Below are 21,264 nucleotides of genomic sequence, written 5' to 3' on the forward strand. Positions count from 1 at the left end.
TCGAAGAGGGGTGAAACGTGATAATGAAATGTCTTTCTAAAGTACAGTGGTATTCTTCAAGCTTTCTTCTACACGTTTAAAAATGAATGTATCCATGAAAAAATTATTCTGTGAAGTTGGTAGTCATTTCTTATGTTGCAACAGGGCCCTTCCTGCGGTAGACGTTGTACAAATGGAGAGCACAGCTCTGCCGCCTTCTGAAAAGACTTTGGACAATGGTGAGACTAATAGTCAAGCCCACAAAAGTTAATAGCTCATGATTGCATGTGAAGTAAATCTTTTTAATTGAGAAGCAGTTCAAAGAGAATCCAGCTCATTCATAGCAAATTTATGTGCCCAAACCAAACTCTCTGTGGACTGGAATGGATGAAGTATTGATAATGAGCCATCAGGACTTTGACAGCCCTTCCCGTGGCAGGGGGGTGGAACTGGATGATCTCTGAGGTCTCTTCCAACACAAGTCATTCTATGATCAGTCCATAGCTAACTCAGGTCGTTAAGAATTGAAAGTGTGACCTGCCCCACATGAAAGACTTGGCTCGTCTCAGGGGGGTTCTTTGTGGATGTGTCATCATCTTGTTAAAACCATAAATAGTGGCTCCCAGAGGACCTCTGGTTGGGAATCTCCTCGAGGAGGCCGGGGGCTGGAGGAAGACTTAGTCTAGGGCCGTGTGGGATGGCGAAGGTTTGTCCTCCCTCTCATCTTAAGTGACATTTTGGATACAAGACAATATTTTCCATCCTGGATTTCATAAGCACTAAATGCTCACTCCCAGGTATTTTAAGAGGAGTTGCGTATCTGTGTGTCTGACAAAGCGTGAGAACGTTTTCGTGGACTTAGTTTCCTAGAAATAATTTTCACTTCAGATAATGCTTCAGAGTGTTTTAAGGCATAACATTCTTCCTTTTTTTTTTTATCATAGTGTAGGGCTGAATTTCTCAGTTAGTCAGGCAGCTAGTTTTGGAGCTGGGATTAGAAACCACACTTGTAGCCACACAGCCCCGGTCAAATCTTTGTCCCACCAACATGAAAATAGTTATGCACATGACCTAAATGATAATAAATGAACTTTTTTTCTGCTTTTTTTACAACTGAAAACAGCTCACCTATTGTTTGAAGCTATTGTGGCAAATTTGCTATTGCTTCCATGTTACTTTCTGGCTTATTTGTACTGAAGTAACATCTAAGGCCTGCTAGCGAGGCTGCAGTCACAGTGCACTATGTACAAATTCAACATCAAGTAGGAAACAGTGTGCATCCCTCTGAGCTTCCAAACTGAAAATACAGCAAGACCGGGAAATTATTATTGTCCTTAATTTACAAATAAGGGGCTGACTAGCAGAGTTTAGATGACTCACCCAGCATCATGCAGAGAATCAGTAGCAAAGTGGGAATTGAGCCTAGAATTCCTTCAAGTCCCGTGCCTTACCCACAGCCATGGCCTCATTCTTATTTTATGTGAAAATCAACCAAATGGGATTGTGAGCCTCGTCTGATAAGAAATCACAACTGCTCTGAAGGCTCTTCCCAGCATTTAGATCACAAGCCCTATTTTCCAGGGCTAATAACATAGCTGTGAAAATAAGAAGGGGGAAGGAAAGCACTCCAGGATCACACTTGGTAATCTTAACTGTTGTTAATATAATGTACCCACTAATGCTGTTGGACTTTAGCATTTAGATTATTTATGGCTATTATGAAAATTGATAACTCGCCATAGTAATCCGTTACTTTCCAGTCTAGCAACCAGCATTCCATGGGGGTGGGTGAGAGCATGGTGTGCCATTTATTATTTCTCCTTCTGATGGCATTTGTCTCATGCTGTCATTTTTGATATGGTGGTTTGTCTCCTGCCAGTAAGTTTTTGGGGGCATTTTGAGTGTCACTTGAAATGTAATTGTGGGGGGAAGGCCAGATTTTATCTGAGAGTGAAAAGTGGTGAAAAGGAATTAAACGGGGCTCTCTCATTCGGCTCTCTCTGCCGAATGTTCTTCTCCAGCCTGTTCTCTTCTGATGGAAATGCATCAAAACTGTTTGGTTTTTTTCTTTTTCTTTATTTTTTAAGGAATCGCTTTGACTCAGATTGTGTGAGATGAATCATAACCCACTTTCTCATCTCAGATGTGAAAAGAAAAAAAAAAAAAAGAAAAAAATTCCAGCTCTGCTGTCAATGTCAGCATAATCAATACAGAGTGTTTCTCAGTGTGCAAAGAGGTAGGAGAGTGTTGAAAGAACAAAAAGAATCAAAAGTAGTCAAACTGTCCTGCTGCTTTTAGTGGGCTCCCCTGTTTTCATGTCTGCAAATGCACCTCAATGTTCAGCGTGTCATCTTGGACATGAACACCGTTTTTGTGTCTCTGGCTGCAGCCCAAGGTCACAGTCTGCTCAAAAGTCAGGAGACTGTCATCCCAAACTGACAGCAAATCACGAGCAGCCAGCCCTGCCAGACATTTGGGATGCTACCAGCAGCCAAGAGTAAACCCATTTTGACTTGTGAAACTTGCCGTCAGATGTCACCTGCTTGGACTGTGCCAGCACAGTTTTTGTCAGCGCAGCTAAGCACCGTGCCTGTCCCATGGCCCAGTTGTGCCAGGGCTATTGAGGGAAATGGAAAACTTCAATGGGAGTCGATTGCTGTCAGTGTAAATGGGAGTCAGGTGACCATATCTGATACCTCATCACCAGCTTTGTTTTATTAACTTGCTCACTTGCATTGATTTTTCTTGTTTTCTTGTTATCAGAGATATAGAAAGAGCTGCGTCTGGTAGTATAAGCTAAAAATGGGAGCTTAACTCCTTAAAAAGTATCATCACTGCACCAGAATAAGGAGGAGTCAGTGTGGTTTAGTGTATGGGTTTTAAAATTAATCTCCCCATTGAGCACTGTGGTTCAGTAAAACACAATGGCAATAGCACACATTTGTGGAAATTTTAGAGGTGTGGAAATTTTAGAGGTGTGGAGATTTAGAGATTTTAGAGACCCATTGTCCAAAGTGTAAGACACTCTCCATAGCTGAAGACAGACAGCTGGACTTGGGATGTAAATTATTTTCTCTCCAAGTCCTTCCAAGTTACCATCCCAGCCATGCGTAGCTATTTGTTCAGAGCTGTGAATCAGGCTGTATTCAGTTAGCAGCAGTATTCAGCTTTAATATGCAATTTACTCAACAAATTCTGGTTTCAGACGGTATCTTGAGAGGTTAATAACTTACTATCTTCTGAGCGTACGTTCTGATTTCTGTCTGCACTGTTGGAGCAAACTGAACAGATGATGCACAGCCTTTTTTTATGGGGGTGGGGAGGGAGTGGGGAAAGTTTTTGTTGGGAGTTGGAGTCTTTTTTGTCATTTAAAATTATACTCTGAAAAAAAAATGAACAGGTTTTAAAATGCCACTATTTCCTCGTTTTCTGCTTGCTCTGGAAGCCAGGTGAATTCATCTACGGGCATCCAAAAAATCTGTAGGAAGCTAAACAGTATTTACCTTGAGTTTTCTCTTGTTTCGATGAATGATTAGGGCAAGACAATACTGAATTTCCACCTCTTTTTAACTCAGGGATTGTATGTCATCACGTGAGCTAAGGAATTGTGTCTGGCTAAGCTTTCGTAGAGGGAGACATTTGGAAAGGATGCCAGTATAGGTCATTAGTGCTCTGCAGAGCACTGTCACGTGCAGTCAGCTCTCTTGGACTGAAGGTCCCAGTGATCGTCACTGCCAGTGTGGAGCTAATTCTGGTTGTGTACCCTCATGGTCATCCCCATAAGCCAGGCAGCTGGTTTTCATTTCTGTCCCATGGCTGAAATTATGTGGGAATCCTAAAATACATGTATAGATAAGCATGTGTGTATAGGGCAGGTTGCTGCATGGACCATGAATTCTAATGGCATTCCCTCCTTTCCCATTCACCATCCCAACATCTCACATCAACAGATCCTGCTTTTGGTGCCTGTACAATCTCATGAAGTGTGAATACTTCCAACGCTGGCAAGTCTGAGTTGTGTGTATGAAGAAGAGAGGGAGGTGTGGAGAGAGGGCCGGGAGTAGGGAGGGTATGGCTGCAATAAGAGTGGGTATGGAAGTGAGTGAAACTCACTTTAAAACATTCTATCATGTGGATGTATATGTCAAAACAGTGGCTTCTACTGAAGATAGAATGCCAAAACAAAGACTTCAGTGCACATTGCTTTTGTAATTCCTAAATGGCCACTACTGATGCTGAAACAGCCAAAACCTCTTAGACTGTGTGTTCTTGATTTCCATGCAGGACAGGAGAGGATGTGAGCAAAGCAGGGAGGTTGCTTATGGTCAGAATTATTTTCCATTTTTTCACAGGCATAATTGAGAAAATGAAGAAAGTGGAGCATGTGCACTGCAGATGTGCACGGCTGGTGCATTGCTACCTCTGTGGCATCCCTCCTTTGGAAGGGTAGCTGAAGAGTGCCAGAAGGGCTGCGTCAGTCATACAGCCAGCTCCTAGGGAAAGCTGGTCACATAAACTTTCAGTCTCTATGCTGATGGGAGAATAAAACTGCACTTTGCTCATGCAGGGAGAAACACATATACCGGTTTCAAGAGGGTCGGAAAAGAGGCTTCTATGAAGCTTGGAGCGGAGGGACATTGCTCTCCTGTGGTCACAGATTTGTGTCCTGAGCCAGCCCTGGTAATGTGATGTTCATGAGGCCCATTGCTCTAAGTGTGGCTAGGTCTTTCAAACAAAACAATACTTCTTAGAAAGCCTGTTCTGACTGTAGCAGGCGTTTGGGTGAGGATCTGTAACTAAACTGTCCTAGGTGTGCCAACCTTGGCTTCCTTATGTTTTGCAGAGTTGCAGGGTGTTCAGACAGTCTCACCTATTGCCCTTAGCAGAACAAATAATTTCATTTGGTAGGAGTGATCTGTACCTCATGTAAATGGCCAAAGTCCTAGCAGCTATCAGGAATGGTGAGCATCCAGCAAATGTCTGATTGTGAGAGCTCTTCTGGCCCAGGAAATTGCAGCTGTTGAGAACGAGTGAGGTTTTACAGGACCATATTTTGGAGCATGGTCTAATCATGACACACGGTGGGTCATATCTTAGTAGATGTGTGTTGACTAGAAGATGATCAAACTGGCATCAGTTTGGATAGAGTTCTGGTTGATTAAATATAGCCTGAGCTCTCAGGAGATCAGTGTGTGCAGTGGCTCTGGGGACAGGAGAGAGCAAAACAATATGCAGCAGAAATAATGCTATAAAGTGAGAGAGTCATTTTTTTTTCCCCTGGGCAAGTGTTTTGTCACCCCCTTAGCTAGGAATGTTCCACAGTGACCCTTAGAACCTCAGACACAGCTCTTCCCTGGAAAAAGCTTTTACTGTATTGCAGGAAAAGATATTTGGTAGGTCTTTATTCTGTGGCCTCCAAAATGCCAGCCTATCTCTTCCTAGTTATACTGGGATTGGTTTGGAGTTCTTCTGAAGCAGCAAGAAAGTGATGAGCACTGGGATTGTTAAATTCAGACTTTTTCCAGATGTTCTAATGTTCAAATATGTATCTGAAGCTTAACTCAAACACTTCTACTGCCATCTGATCTAGAGTATGGGTTGGAGACTTCCCAGGAGCTGCATTATATATGTTAATTTACATTGTCGTGTTTAGGGGCTGCAAAGGGCACACTCAGAGCCGTGCAAAACGATGAGGGATATTTCCAAAATGTTTGGAGACTTAAGCATTTTGCATTTGCATTGGGTCTCACCTAATGTTGCTGCAATTCTCTGTTTTGGCTGCTGGCTTCTGCAAACTAACCTTTAACTGGGGTGAAAGTCTCCCACACGGTTTTCTGCGTCAGGGTATGAATAATTGCTTCCCCAGTATACCCATCACATCTGACTTTGTCAACATAACAAAATCGTATCATTTTTGCTGCAGATGGAAACCAACTCATTTAAACCAGCATTGGTTTTCTGGGATTGGTCAGATACATTCAGAACGGCCTGAAGTTGTCTAAGTTGACATCAGTTAAAATCTGTCTTGAGCTAAACAGAAATGGGTGTCTCTATACATACCTCAGATCTAAATTTGTAAGTCTAGTGGTTTTCAAATGATTCTGTTATCACAAGTAAACAAATCTGTAAGTTTTCCTTGCTGTCATACCTATGTGCTTAATGAGGGCTAAAGTTAGTTACCATCTTCAGAGTGAACTCATTTGATAAGAAACCAGTTAGGAGCACCCTGAAATTTCAGAGCACAATGATTTGCAAGCTTTCTCCACATAGCAGTTGATGTGACTGGTTCAGGATATTCATAAGGGTTGTAAATGCAGAGTTTTTGGCAAATGCTTGCAACCCCTGCTGATGTTAGTCTTTTCTAATGCCCGCTCAAGGACATTGGACTGGCAGGACTCACCATGACCTCTGGATATCAGATCAATCCTTTCGCATTGGTTCGGCCCTGTCACAAAGAGCAAAAGCTTTTGGGGTTTCAGTTTCCATCAGTGCAGAATTCCTGGGTCAAGAATTGTGTGAATAATTCAGGAGACAAGTATTGGCACCTTTAATGCAGTAGCCAATTTAGAAGAACCTTCCATCTTAGAAATGTGATAAGAGTAATGTTTTGAACTCATCTTCATAGATACTGATCAACATCAGATGTTGTCCTTGTGGAGGCTGAATGTCAGGACAACCTGTATAGCTCACTGAGCATTGATTTTATTTAGCCTTCTCAGGATCACAATAAACTCAGATCCTAACCCACCTTCCTTATGTATCCTACTGGTAGTCAGTGAGTGCTAGACTCCAAAGCATTATCTCAAACAGAGCAGCCTTAGGGACACTAAAGAGCTCAGAATTAAGGGTTTGTTTTGATTTGTTTTTTGTTTTTTTTTTAAATTCTTATTATTTTTGAAGCCGTTCTAATTATGAATCAAAATCTGTGGGATGTGTGAGAGTGACACGTGCAATTATGCAGATGGGGTTTGCACATACTTTCTTTAAATAAAATAATAGTTTTTATAAATATGTATCCCATACTTTGCACTAATTTGGTGAGACTGAAGGCCAGGAAAGAAAAGTTCTGTCTCCTTTTTGATCAGGCTTGGAGAATGCAACAATCAGGTGTGAATAATCAAACTGCTCTATCATGGACTGCAGATATGCATCATGTGCTATAGAGCAGACATTTCAGAAAGAGTTGGACAAGTTGTCAGTGTTACTTCCCATTTGCCTCAGCCAGCAAAAACAGATCCTGTGACCAGAGGATGAGCAGGATTGCAAGCATTGCGTTATTACGTGAGTAGAAATAATATGGTGTCACTGACATCACACAGTATTTTCAAAGGACTTTTGCTCTCAGTAGCAATGTTATATTTTAGGGATATGACGTGTCTGATCATCCTGAGTAGAAACCAGTGCTGCACATTCCCACCAGAATGGGAGTGCCTCTGCATCCCAGCTTATAAAGCTCCTGTTACTCGTCCAAGAGAGTAAACAAATATTGGACCTTGCACCTGGTTGGAAAGGTCCCAGATTTTTGGGCAAAGAAGGAAACCTCTGTCCAGTAGCTTGGTTTAATGAGAAAAAACAGAGTTTGTTGGTTTCAGCTGCTGAGAAATTTGGACCGATGGAATTGAGCACAGGGGGCAGCTGGTTGACGTACAGGTGAGGCGGTTTCCAGTGCCTGATGGATATGATTTACAACGAGACTGCTGTCGACATGCAGACAGCGCATGTTTCAAAACAACAAGGAAGCTTTGGGCTGGTGCCGGATTGTGAAAGCAGGATAATCAAAAGACTTTAAATAAATGAGGTGCCAGCTGAAATTTGGTGGGACGTCTTCTTCCAATGTAGTCAGACACCTTTGAAAACCTCAAGCCTCAAAGCTGTTGGGAATATGAGAGCTACCATTTGGTCAAGACTCACTATTTATGAGATCCAGCCTTTCCTCTTTTTTTTTTTTTTTTTCTTCTTCTTTTCACTTTTGGCAAAGGGAAGACAAGTTCCCTCCCTGTTTCTTGTTTTTTTTGTCAGATGTTTTTCCCCAGGCAGGCATGCATAAGGTGTGCCAGGTTGGTAGGCCAGAGTCATTGGCACAGGAAACATCTCTGACTCAAAACTTTGCCATTACTCAGGCGTTTTCACCTTCTCTGCTGAACAGAGTCTTTGGTAAAAATCACTTCGTGCCACCACCCTCGCGGCAATGCAGCAAGGCAGACAAGCTGCCGAACACCATCTGGAGCAGAGCCAGGCTATGGAAGAGTGAGTTGAGTCATTCGGGCCCAGCAGCGGATGTGATTTTTGGCTGTGCTGGAGTCTAGTGAATGTACTGATGGCGCCCGTCTGGAGCTTATGAAATGGGCTGGCTGAGCCGGGGGACAGAAGAGGTTTGAAGTGCCCTTGCGCAACGTGGAAACAGTTGGAGGTGAAAGTCCTTGGGAAATGAGACATTGTTTGCTCTTTGTCCTGCACCTAACACCACAGGTCCTCAACCCGTCCTTGGGCTGCTGTAGACTGCTTCTAATTTTTGACCTAGACAAAAAGGCTGCTACCCGTATCAGTGTGGGCGTCACCTGCACCCTCAGTTCAGCTCTTACAAAGGCAATTGCTAAGGAGGATTCAAGACAGGCTTGTGCTGAGCAGTGGCGTGATCCCACAGGCTGCTGGTCATTGGTCCTCCACACCTGGAAGAGTGGGCTGCAGAAGGAGCACAAAGCGTGAAAACGAACATGAAGCATCTGAGAAGGGGATCAGTTCATCTGTCCTCCAGATCTGCTCAGTTCTGCAGTCAGTGCTCACATACAGGGTTGAGTGCAGCAGCCCCTGAAAATACCCTCTGCTGCTCTACCAGCACGTCAGAGAGCAAGCAGGCTGGGGTGGCATGCTCAGAGAGACATCTGTGAGGGGACCAGACAGCCTAGGGTTTCCTGCCACTGCCACTCCCTATGATTGCAAGGTGTTTTTTCCAAAAGAGGACCCCGAAATCTGGTACAGAATTACAGAGTGGGCCAGAGGGTTGTCCAGGAAATCCCTTTGTCCATAATCACAAGATGAGGGTGGAGGAAGAGGGATTTCTGTCATCCCCTCTCGCCATCTTTTTGCCATGGGAGCTGCAGACAGGTGTGGTTGCACAGCTTCCATGCTGCCATATATTTGGTCCTGCGGGTTTGCAGGTGTGAGTAATAAGGGACCTGGCTCAGTGGCTGCTATTAGAATCACCAAAACTGCCAAAATCTGCCTAATCCACAGCTCTACCAGTGACAGTTTCCCTTGCTAAGGTCCTTCCCAGGAGGAATGAAACCCTGCACTATCAGCTTTGGGGTAAGCTGTATAGAGGTTTCATGCCAGCCTTGCTAGGAACTGGCTGACACACTTACAGGTCACCTAGACTTTAGTGAAGGGCTATTGAGACTGTTCTTTGGCTACCATGTTGGGTAAAGTATCATTAAAAAAAAAAAAATAATTATATATATATATTTCAATGTTAGCAATGTGTTCCAGAAGAAGAGTCATCTTTGTTTTAAAATCTCTCATTTTCCTGTAGAAGTAAAATACAGAAGAGCTTTCTCAGCTTTTGAAAGTGTGGAAAACCCCGATTTTTCACAGCTTTAAAAGATTTTGCCCCATTTTTATTTTGGAAATAAAGTAAGGAGGGAAATGAGAAGCAATTTTTTTTACATCTCTTCCTTTTTTAACTTCCTATATGCAATTAGTTTCCCCTGAAGGAGAAGAGTGGTGGGCACAGAGAGGTGGGGGATTTCTCTGAAAGTTGAATTTTTTTTTTAATATCTTTTTACCAAATGAACTGATTGCACTCCTTATTTAGTTACGTGTTTATTGGCAGGTTTTTTTTTTTGGTGGAAATCAGTGCTTTGAAACTTACCCCTGAACAGAAATATCTTTTTCATTTTAAAAAGTATTTGTGGAGTGCTTCTTTCCATACAGTTTGCAACTTAAAACTCCTTTTCTTTGTGATTCCTATGCCTACTGCTAAACCCAGAAGACAAGCAGGTAGCAAGGAGTGCACAGGAGGCAGCATGGGACATGTCACCCTCTTGCCGTCCTGGATGCCCTGGAGCCAGCTGGTGCTGCTGTGGCTTCCAGAGACAACATCCAGTGCCTGGCAAACCTCTGCAAAGAACTTGCTTGTGGGGCTGTTGAGTGGATACACAACTGTAGTCTCTGTCATCTGGTAACTTTCATCAGCATTAAAAGAAACATTTATAAAGGAAATACACTACATTTTACTCGCTGCCTTGCATTTCCTTGATCGATCAGCAAAGGGAGGGATGTTTCCTGTCTTGCACTCTTTTTTTCCTCCTCTTTCTTTTGTCTCCAGATGTTACTGAAGCTCTATTTCAATCCCTCTGCAAATGGTAAACTATGTGCCAAAAAGTTGTCACAATGTAAGAAATAACAATTTCTTATTTATTTTTTTTTAAAGCAGAACGTGCTTTAAAAAAAAAAAAAGAAAAAAAAAAAAGATATCTAGGACCTTAAATATGGTAGAGCATCACTGACCCCCACTGGGCTGGGACACTCACTGCAGATCGCTCGAGTTGGGCCCCTGGTCCCTCACTAGTGAGCTGGGCACACTGTCAGGTCCATGTTTACCTTCACTGAAGAGCATGGAAAAGGTCCCTCCCAGGGTTGGAGAAGAAGTCAGCATCTTTTAATGGTTCGTGCAGATCCATACATCAAAAGTTTCCTGTAAAACTGGTTGGACCAAACCAAGCCAACACATGTCCTGCGTGTCCATTGCGAGTAGAGTAAGAAAGCGTTGGCTTACGTTACTGTGAAGGACATTTTGGTTCAGTGGAAAGACAGACTTGCTAGTAGTAAGGTCATATGCTCACAGAAGTTCTTTGCTTAATCTCCACTGCTGGAAGTTCTTAGGAACGCATTAAACAAGTACTTGTCAAGAATGTTGTAGAGAAAGTTGATCCTGCCTTTGAGGCAATAAGACAGTTTCCATGACCTCTCAAGATCCTGTTCAACTGGAGGCTTTGTTGATTTGTGGGAAAATCAGGAGTACTCCTATCTGAACCTTTGTTTTGTGGCAGTGAGGCACTGCAGCTGTGACAATTTAGGAAGGAACTTCTACCATATTGGCAAGCATTTGCTGTAATCTGTTTTATATCAGAAGCAGGTGAAATTGTCTCTGGTGTCTCAGGGAGATGAGGAGAGAGTGATGCAGATGGATAAGGGATAGGGACCATCACCGTGGGGGTGCTGCATGGAGGAAGTGGGAGAGACACAAGCTTCCTTGTGCTTGTTCACTATTGCTCAGTCACTCTGCTGACAGTGATTGCACGGCCTGCCCATTGACCACATCCCAGGCAGGATTGTCCAGCAGGGCTGGTGCTGGGAGCTCCCTCTGAATTGCAGGAGTTCTTGTGCTGTAAGCCTGTCTCACTGCCAGGCCTTTTAGAGATCATCTTGTGGTTAAAGAAACTAGACTGGGATTGAGAAGATGTGGTTTCAGTTCCTGGCTCTGTAACAAAATTTTTGTGACCCTCAACAAGTAACATAACTTCTGTGGGCCTCACTTTCCCATCTGCATGTTGGGTGTCCTAAAAGTCTTCTACCTTCATGGGATGTTGGAAGGGATTCATCATTAGGGCTAGTGACTGGCTCTGATAATAGCCTTGTGGTGAGCAGCATGAAGAAGCATTCAGAATGGCACAGTGAAGTGTTAGTAGTGTGAGCTGACGCAGTTGCAGTGCTTTTGCTGTGTGGAGTAGAATGAGACCTCTGGGGCATACAGAGAATGTGTCACCTTTGCAGCCAAGCGAAGTGAGAATACGAAGTTGTATTGTCGTTGAAGGAAAGGGATGCAAACAACAGGAGAGTGCAGCTACTACTGGCCAAGCAGAGAGCAAATGACAAGGAGGTCACTGCAGGGACCTGTACAACTGTGCAACACAGTTAAAGCAGAATAACCGGGACACGGTAATTAAATCACGGCCTTGGATTTAATTTATGAAGTGTTACAGGCAGACGCTGTAGCATAAAGTTCTGTTTACTGTGAAAGATTGTGTTTCTGACGTCTGCTGAAGAAGAGGGAATTAAGATTAATCTGTCTCATGTCCAAAGGCTGTGTAAGACAACTGATGCATACAGCCTGCTACTGACAAATGGGGAAACTTCGAACTGGGATCCTGGCACAACAAACCATTGCCAAGGGCTTCCTGATCAGTAAGAAGTCTGAGTTCAAAAGCAACAACAAAAAAAAAGGACAGGTGAGGAAGGCAAAGATAAGCTGAGAAGACTATCACAATTTCCTACAAAATGCACAAAAAATATCAAAGCTTGTCTTCATCCTAATATTGCAAGGTCCTGGGTGCCAAAATATCGGAGTACCTGTAGGACAGATACAACCAAGGCATCTTTGCTAAATACAATCACGATTAGATACATACTTCCCATGCTCCACAGGAATGGAATAAACACTCTCTTGTGGATCAGAGATTCCTATTTTGTTCCCTTTGGACAAATCAAGGAACATGTTGAGTGCTTATGAGTTGCAGGATCTCTGCCATTGAGACTTAATCCAGTTAAGGTATACTGGCAGCTAAGGTCTGCTGTTAAACTGTTAGCCTGATGGATTAACCTCTGCTCCTGTATCCCTTTAAAATGGAATAATTGTGCTGTCTGGCCTAGGTACCCTGAGGAATCCCATGTGCTTGGGAAATTCTTGAAAACCCTTGGATAAAAGTCACTAGGAAAGAGGAGGGAGAGAGGGGAAAATCGTGTTACATTGTTGACTTATGGTCAACGTTGTCCTCGAAATGCTGTTTTGTCATCAATATTTCTTCATTAGGAGTAATGATTTTTCCACATTTACTGCCAGCTGATTCAAAGCTGTCCAAAAGCAGAATGTGTCATGAATCTCTAAAATGCATTCACTGGCAAACTCTAAACAGAGATGATTAGAAAAATAACACAGCGGAAATACTGGGTGTCTTGAGGCTGCCAGGGGAACTTTTAGTGAGATATTTTGTCCAATGTATTTACATATTTTAAAAATGTTCTTAGTACGCTTTTGTAAAAGCAGAATGCAATATTTCTTCAGTTCCTTCTTGCATATTGTATCAGGACTGAAGTGAGAACCAGGGAATACACTTAGCTGATCAAGGGAAATTGTGTAATTGATAGGCAGTGAGGATATGACCTTGTGCTATATTCCCACAGTAAAGTTAGGTGGGAAGAAGTTTTTTCCATCATGCAGAAGTTTTTGAGATGTCAACATTTTCCCCCACATCTCAGTAAATGCAAAACCTTCCTACATCGATGCTTTTATCAGAAAATTATCTCCAATCTCCTGTCTATATTGAATGCATGCTTTGAATTCATGAATTTAAACCTTTGTAGAGAGAAGGCTTGCACATTTTCTCTCTGCTCTCTTCACTCTCTTGTTACTGCATGAATTATCTGTGTTAGGCAGTGTAAATCACATAGCAAGGGATGGTTATACTCCCAACAGCTTAGTGTCTAAATGGGTATGACAGACATGTAATGCTGTAGCCTAAAAAAGGTTAATGCAGTCCTTGGATGTCCAAACAGAACCATTCCAAGCTAGCTGCATGCATTACATTGCCTCTGTACTGGGCTCCAGTGTGCTTGCTATCAGAATATTATGCCATAAGCATTAGTATGGCATGTACCTACTCCATCATCTATCCTTAGTGGTGTTTGTCTGATTGGCTCACATTCTTAATCTGACATTTAGAAGTGACTCATGTCCAAGATAAGTTGGGACACCCTGTACCTAATTCTTCATCTTCAGGTCACACCCAGACTCCGGCCAAATCTTATGAATCTTGCTGAATAAGAGCTCAGATTAGGGCCTCTTGTATTCGTCTTTGTAGATAAAACCTGCATCCAGGCTCTAGTGACCTTGAATCTCTGCAGTATTCTTTTCTAAAAATGCAATTTCTCTCTGGTCATGCTCAACTGGAATGCAGCTGCAGAGATCACTCTCTGGCTTGTCACTTAGGCCAGATTGTCCCTGCCTCTTTAATTATCCCTCTGGTTTCATTTCTGCATCAGATCACACAGAAGCTTCTTGTCTTTACTTGCGTGGCCTGTAGTGACCTATTCCCTCTGTTTTTCCTCTCTTATTCTCCAGTGACATATCAGCTCATCCTTTCCGTCTGCAGGTATCTATGTTCAATCTTCAAGCACTTATGTTTCCTTTTTGTGCTGTCTTTGTCCTTTCCTCAGAAGCATCCCATTAAACTTCTCTCAAAACTCCCTCCAGATCCTCTTTCAAATTCTTCCTTAACCTTTTCCTTGGCTGGGCTGTCTGCAGCTTACTTGTCAACAGTAAAACATTTAGAGTGCTGAGACCACAATTTTCCTTGCTGACCAGGCTTTTCCACAATCAGAGCATCAGAGTGACAGTATAAGCAAAAATAATAATAACAATAATAATAGAAATAAAATAACAAGAAGTTAGAACATGGCATCATGTAAATTTCCCCCCTCAATTTGAATTTGCTGTATTGCTTATGCTTCAGAGGACAGTAAATGAGGTTTCTGAATGCAGTGTAGGAGCTGATGTTCCCTTTCAGCTACTGAAGTTTTCCCTGTGACCCACTGAGTAATGATGGCATTTCCAGTGGTTTCAGCAGGGAAGCCTCTGTGGGCACCTCTAACTGTCCCCCCAAGGTAAAACCAACATGTGGCAGCAAGGCTGTGATGAAGGAAGGTCACAGCCAAGGTTATGAAGCTCTTTCATGCAACACGGGAGGACTCCAGTCTCCCAGGCATGCTGCCAATGCATCACCTTTAGTTTTGCCGAAATTATCTTGAACCAGGACCTGAAAAGGCCTGAAGGGGCCAAAGAAGAATGCTGAAATGACATAGTCTCATCTTCATGCAGTTTAGTACTAATTTTGTCCTTTGTCTTTAAGGTGCCTTTTAAGTGCTATTTGTCTCTGTGGGAAGCAAATGGGTCACGTTGTTCTGTGTTTCTACTGTAATACGCTGCCTGCTATTTTTCTTTTAGATTATTTGTGTAATCTTTTTTTATGCAATCTGTTTGTTCTTGAGTCTTGCAAGCTTTGCCTTTGCTACCTCTTTCTCAATAAGCAGTGCAACTTGTTCTGTATCCACTCATGGGTATTCTGCACATAACAGGCTGGGTTATTTCATCCAGTGTGAAAATATTAAAATGGGAAACATGTGTGGGCACTTAATTGTGGTGAATCCAACCACAAATACCTTTGCCGTTGGTAACTGGCACACAGGAAAAGCAGACCTTTGTTTTGTTTTTATCAGACATAATGATAGATGCATTGTTTCTGGTGGGGTTTTTCTGGTTTTCTAAGGAAATGAGGCTTGTGCAATCACACTGCCTGTGTGCATGTGCCTATCTTGTTTGTCAGTTCCTCCCTCACCAACAACTCTTGAAACTAATAGCCATTTTCAGCCAAACTTGAGTAAGACATGGGAGTCGGGAGAAGCAACCTGGCTTTATAGAAGACTTTTGAGTTCACAGGTTGCACCAAAGTCTGCAGAAGTTGCTGTCTTTAACAGCTGCACTGCTGCAAACCATCAGTTATGTATTCACGCGTGTGCCTTTGCATGGATCCAGAAGCCCAACTGTAAGCTCCCAGATTTGAATATTTTGGTTTACTTGTTCTCATCCTTCGGGCGAGTGAGTCAGTTGGTGGTGTTGCTAGGCACAGAGTTTGTGTTTTGATTCTCATTGGAGTGGCCATGTCTCATGAAAAACATTGTTTGCTCCAGGCCACAGCACTACAATTTGCATATAAACTTATGAAAAAGGAAGCTTTCTTTAAGCTTTCCTGTGTGAGGGTTTACAGTAGCATTTCTGTCCGTGTACATAACAGCAGAAGCTGGACTTCTCATAAATGTAGATGGGTTAAGTCTGTCGCTGCCTGAATGGGAATCTTCTGTGGAAAAACCCAGAAAGAGGAAGGAAAGCCTAAGGAAATACCAACTTCAAGGGGAGAAGTTGGCTGAGATGTGTGTTGTGCTGCTCTTTGGTTTGTACCTGGCCACCAGCAGTGAAGTTGGGGAATGCCTGAGAGGTGTGCAGGAATGTAGCCTCAGGGCACCTTTCTGAGGCAGAGAAGATGTCTTTATGCCCTTCACTCAAAGGGAGGACAGAGGTGCAAAGGTGCTGAGCGGTTTGCCAGGGATTACAGGAGTACATGCCTAAGCTAGGGAAGAAACAGACCATGATTTCCTGATGCGAGAAGTGCAGCCAGAAGTATGATCTACGTATAGACAGCTTCTGCAGAGAGCGCCTTGGTCGAGGGGGACGTAAACATTGAAGTATGTGAGAGTGGCTAAATTATGAATGTGAGGAGGAGGGAAGAAAAGATTCCCACATGTTCTGCTCAGATGTTAACAAAGAAAGCTGAGAAGTGTTTGCATAGACACTGCATTATTCTGTGTCCAAATGCCTCATAAAAATAATACCGGATGATCACAGAATGGCACACCAGGGAAAATAAATTCTTCAGCGGAATATTCCCGCTGGAAAAACACTGTGTAAAGTAATACACTAATAGCTTTCAATTTCATGTTTTATATATGGAGATATTAACTGCTCCCCAGACGTCTGTTCATATTACAGCCCCGCTACACGAGCAGTTTGGAGAAGGCCCTGGAGCGACTTGGTCTTGTCCACGCAGAGGACCGAGCAGTGCTCTGTTGTACATGCAACTCCTGTTTCTTCTGCCTCTTTCCCAGAGAAGTACTGCTCCGATGGTTCTCTCCAGTGGGATTTTTATTTTTATTTTTATTTTTCCTAGTTCTCGTGTTTTTTTCCATTCTTCCCCCATGCTCTGTAGCCTCATCACCATGCTGGGAAGCCTGCATTCCTTCTCCGCTTGTAAAAGAGGAGCCCTCACAAGAAGCATTACAGTGGAGTGATTAAAGCACAACACTGTCAAAACACTAATAACAAATGCTAAATAAATTAAAGCTTAAAAACAACATCTATTAATTCCTATTTGGAGGAGGTTCCAGGCTTGTCTTCATTTGCCTGGTAGCTCTCTCCACATTGCTCAGACAAGGTATGTATAGGATCTTGCCACGTAGGAAAGAAGCTCATATGTTGTTCCCTGGGTATAGCCTGCTGAAGGCTGGGGCAGGCAGGGAAGAAGGTGTGAGGACGTGTGCTGGAAGATGTCCCACTGTTCAGAAGCCCTGTGGTTGGAACAATAGGACTGGTGCAAGACCTTTTAGGAAGTTTTGCAGTATTTGTTTGGAATAGTCAGTAAGCACAGGCTGTAGTGTGAAAGAGCATTGTATCATTGCTGGATTACTTAATCATTACTAGGTACATATTACTCGTGTGTGTTTTTATGAGTAATTCTGTCTGCCTGCTCTCAGATGAGCTCTGGTCTTCCTTCCCTCCTTCTTGCTTTTCATCATCCCCTCTACCCCACCCACTGAGGAGGGATGCAGGGTCCCATGGCTGGAGGCTCTGCTACATAATGTTTTCAGCAGCAAGGTAAACAAGGCAGCAAGCCTCCTATGTGTGCTCCTGCAGGTTTCTTCTGTTGTGTTTTTGTTTGCATGTTGCACTAGGGACCTTTCTCAGAAACAACTGGAGTTCTTAGGACTTGCCTTTACCCTTGTTAGTAGCTTCTGATATGCTTTTCTTGAATTACGATAAGAATCAAGTATTTGCACATCAGTTTTTGAGAAATGGCTTTAGTCTTTGAATGGATAGCATCTTAGTCAATATTAATCTTCAAACACAAAAAAGTCACTTTTCCACATAAAAGATGGTATTACACTTTTTGTCATCACTAAGACTGGCTACTACTTGTTGTTTAAAATACAAACTAGCTCAGCACCAGCACATTAACAAGAGCGTAAGGATTGATACTGCTATACTGGTAAAAGCATAAAAAGTGAAATCCTTTTGCCAGTATAATTGGCTCTATTGAGACAATTGGTTTGAGCTGAGCAAGCAAAAAGAACTCTTTAAATGATAAAAATTGTGCTGCCACCAGGCAGCTTGATGAGGCATCCTACCACAAAATCCTTTCATGTGGAGGCAAGGCTTTCAGCACAGGTTCATGCCATCTAGCTGAGTAGCTGCAAGTGACTATATAGTTATGTTAGATGGTAAGTGAATGCTTTGCATCTGGGAGATTTAGGCTCCTTATGATGGTTGCCAGCCTGAGGCACCAGCAGTAATGATTTCAGTGTAGTTTTGGGGGCCGGTTTCAAGCTTCTCTAGATCATTCCATGAGGGGTAGCACTAGAGTGTGTTTCAATGTGCTGGATCATTGCCAGCGATGGCATCAGTTGCCCCTGTGCTGGCTGAGCTGCCGTGTTCCTGCTGCCTACTGTGCGATGGAAGCATACAGGAGTACTTTCTCCCCAACGAAAGATGGGAGCTTGCACTGACCCATGTTCCTTCCTTCTGGTGACAGGCCGCTGTGCTCGCTGTGGGGAGAATGTTGTTGGGGAAGGCACTGGCTGCACAGCCATGGACCAGGTCTTCCACGTGGAGTGCTTCACCTGCATGATGTGCAAGAACAAGCTGAGGGGGCAGCCTTTCTACGCAGTAGAGAAGAAAGCCTACTGTGAACCCTGCTATATTGTAAGTACTTGCGGGGTTTTTGTCCGCTCGTTTTTTACATGCAGACATCACAAAAATTTGTTTTCTTCACTGTTGAACTGTTGCCTTATAGCCAAAACCAGGCAATCTCATGGTAAGCTGATGGGCACTAGTTTTCCATGGTCTTCAGAGGCATTCAGATCACTTCAGCTTCTTTTGTTAACTTCATTTTCTGTTCTGTCCAAGCTGTTAAATGAAGTGGCCAAAGCAAGAGAAATAGGTGCTTTTGGTGATGATTTGAGCTCTGAAAGGAGCAGGCAATGCAGTGATTTTTAAGGGAAGGTGTTATTCTGATAAGGTTTTTTGTGTTCAGAAATCTGTTATCAAAACCCTTAGAAATGTTGGTGCCCACTAAAATGTAGAAGATGAAAATAAGATGAGAAGATGAAAAAAGGTGGCACTTCAACTTCTGAAATAGCAACTTCTGTGTTTCTTAATGAAGCTAATGGAAGTCTTTCCACTGATTTAACAGCAGTTGGATTGAGTATCTTTTGAAGCTTACCTTATCCTAAAATTTCACTTTATGCCTCCAACGAGCTCCTAAATCAAACAATTAACTGCACCTTTTAAGAGGCTGCACCTTTTAAGAGGCTCCCATAAGAGACAGTTAAAACCTGTTGTACCGTTGTAAATTAAAGAAACATCACATAGTGTGCCTGAGGCCTTACCTTGCTGTGACCTTAACATACAGTATGTTGGGAAAACATTATAATCTCGAATAAGAAAAGTTCCAGAACATTCTTAACACATTGATGGATCTTCCTTTAAACCTTGGAGTTAGAGTCCTTTTTATAAACTATTGATTTTCTTGCCCACTGTTAAATGAAGCTTATTTTAAACTGAAATCTAGTTTAAAGTTGGTAACTATAGCATGCATGTTCTTCCTCTATGTATTTTCCTGCAAGATTTTGTGAAAGCCGATGTACCACCAGTATGCTGCATAGCATCTTTTATTTACCCAGATGGTGGAGTTTCGTTTGTTTGTTTTTGGGGGCATGAAATGGACTTGAGGCCCTTCCATAATTAGACCTTATTTTTGAAAGCAGAAATTTCTGGTATGCTGATAATTAAAGAAAGAATAGATATTTCTGAAAATGCTACTGCTATCTAACTGTTTCATTCTATTTCGGTGAAGGCTTTTCAGTGGGATTATTGCTGAAATACTGAATATAAAAAGGGGCAGAATTTGTCTTTTTGTAGCAGTGATAAGTGAGTCATGGTAATTGACTTTTAAAACCTAAATGATTTTTTGATTGAAAAATATACCCCTTAAACATTATTTTCTCTTTTTTTCTTTTTTCTTTTTTTTGTTAGCACTATAATGACTGTATGATAAAAATTCTGATATCTTAGGAAGCTGGTGCCCATGTGCAAAGCACTGCAGATTTCAGGAAGGTGTGTTCATAATGCGAGGGGAGCATCTTCATACAACAAGTTAAGCATCTCACTCACTTCAGGATGGAATTGACTTCATCTGCTTGCTGATTGATGCTTTTCCTCTTTTTCAAATCAAGCAGGCATTCTTCACTACTCATCTGCGTTAGTTTGGGAAAACATCTGCATTAGCCACTGTAGTAATGGTTTAAGATTATTTAATCCCATTACTTATACACTTCATTAGCCTGAGTGAATTGTTGGCAAGGATTCAGTAAACTTCCTACATTGGGAGATAAAAGGATAAAAAAAAAAAAAAAAAAAAAGGAAGAAGGATTCTGTTCCTCATTTTCTTTCAAATTTATCTTCTATCTATTTAGGGGATAAAGGAATGATAATTGCCTGGTTGCATCTGTGTTTGTATGTTCCACGATACGGCTTTGCAGCTCTGAGTACAGAGCAATGAGTAAACGTTTAATAGCTTTCTCTTATATAATCAGAGGAGGCCTTTAAATGCTTACCAATGCAATCCACAAAGAAAAAAAAAAAGGTTATGGACTTCACCCAAAACACTTCTGAATCCATCTGCTGCTGCACATGTAGGGGAAAGGGTGGCCCTACTGATAAGTTGCTACATATGTGTAGCTTGACAGCTAGTACTGTGAGTGGGGAAAGGAAAGGAGGAATCTGGCAATCTGGTGGAACAAGAATAACTAACCCAAGCAAACACCAGACTATTACTCCTGGAAGAAGCAAGTGTTGGGTGACTGTCTTGTTACCCCTCAGACAGCTTGGTGCTTTGCTCTGCTGAAGGTCAGATTTGTGAAGGGTTTGGGCCCTGCCTACTTAGGCTCAAAGAAATCTGTGTTGGAGCTCTGTCTGGTGGATTTTTCGATGAAACAGTGTCTGTGTTGGCTTCAGTGGGATGGTGAGTGCCTGAGTGCACTGAGGGCCCAGACTGAGTTTGCAGGTTGCACTTGCAAATGGACGTGAGGCCCTTAAATTGCTGGGGCATGGTCTGAATGCTGTTGTTTTCAGATGTGTGATGCTGTCATACTGAAGCCAGTTAGAATTAATCACCTGCCCAGAATGTAACTTGCGTTTAAGGATTTTGCCTCTAATTCGGTTTTTTGAGTTTTCTCAAATCTCACTCTCAGAAAATAACCTGGAAATGTAGAGTTCTGAATAAAATAATGGGGTTGAAGATCCCAGACTCAGGTTCTTGTGGGCCTGAATCCCCATGGAACATAGGAAACGCATGACTGCCTTGAGACAGTGCAGTGAGCCAGTGGCTGTGGCCTGCTCTGGAA

At 42.5% G+C, this 21,264-nt stretch overlaps 1 protein-coding gene across 3 annotated transcripts in view; it reads left to right on the plus strand.

Moving 5' to 3' along the window:
• The window catches only part of LOC122183869 (LIM domain containing preferred translocation partner in lipoma), a 303,475-nt gene that overhangs the window by 235,095 nt on the left and 47,116 nt on the right, over nucleotides 1–21,264 (plus strand). For all 3 annotated transcript variants that reach the window (XM_042878277.1, XM_042878278.1, XM_042878280.1), the window contains one exon: nucleotides 18,393–18,562. In XM_042878277.1, the coding sequence (XP_042734211.1) occupies nucleotides 18,393–18,562 (170 nt within the window). The remainder of the gene's footprint in view (nucleotides 1–18,392; nucleotides 18,563–21,264) is intronic.

The sequence above is a fragment of the Lagopus leucura genome, unplaced genomic scaffold (assembly GCF_019238085.1).
Source record: "Lagopus leucura isolate 7727_CA_CO unplaced genomic scaffold, USGS_WTPT01 Super-Scaffold_100021, whole genome shotgun sequence".
NCBI lineage: Eukaryota > Metazoa > Chordata > Aves > Galliformes > Phasianidae > Lagopus > Lagopus leucura.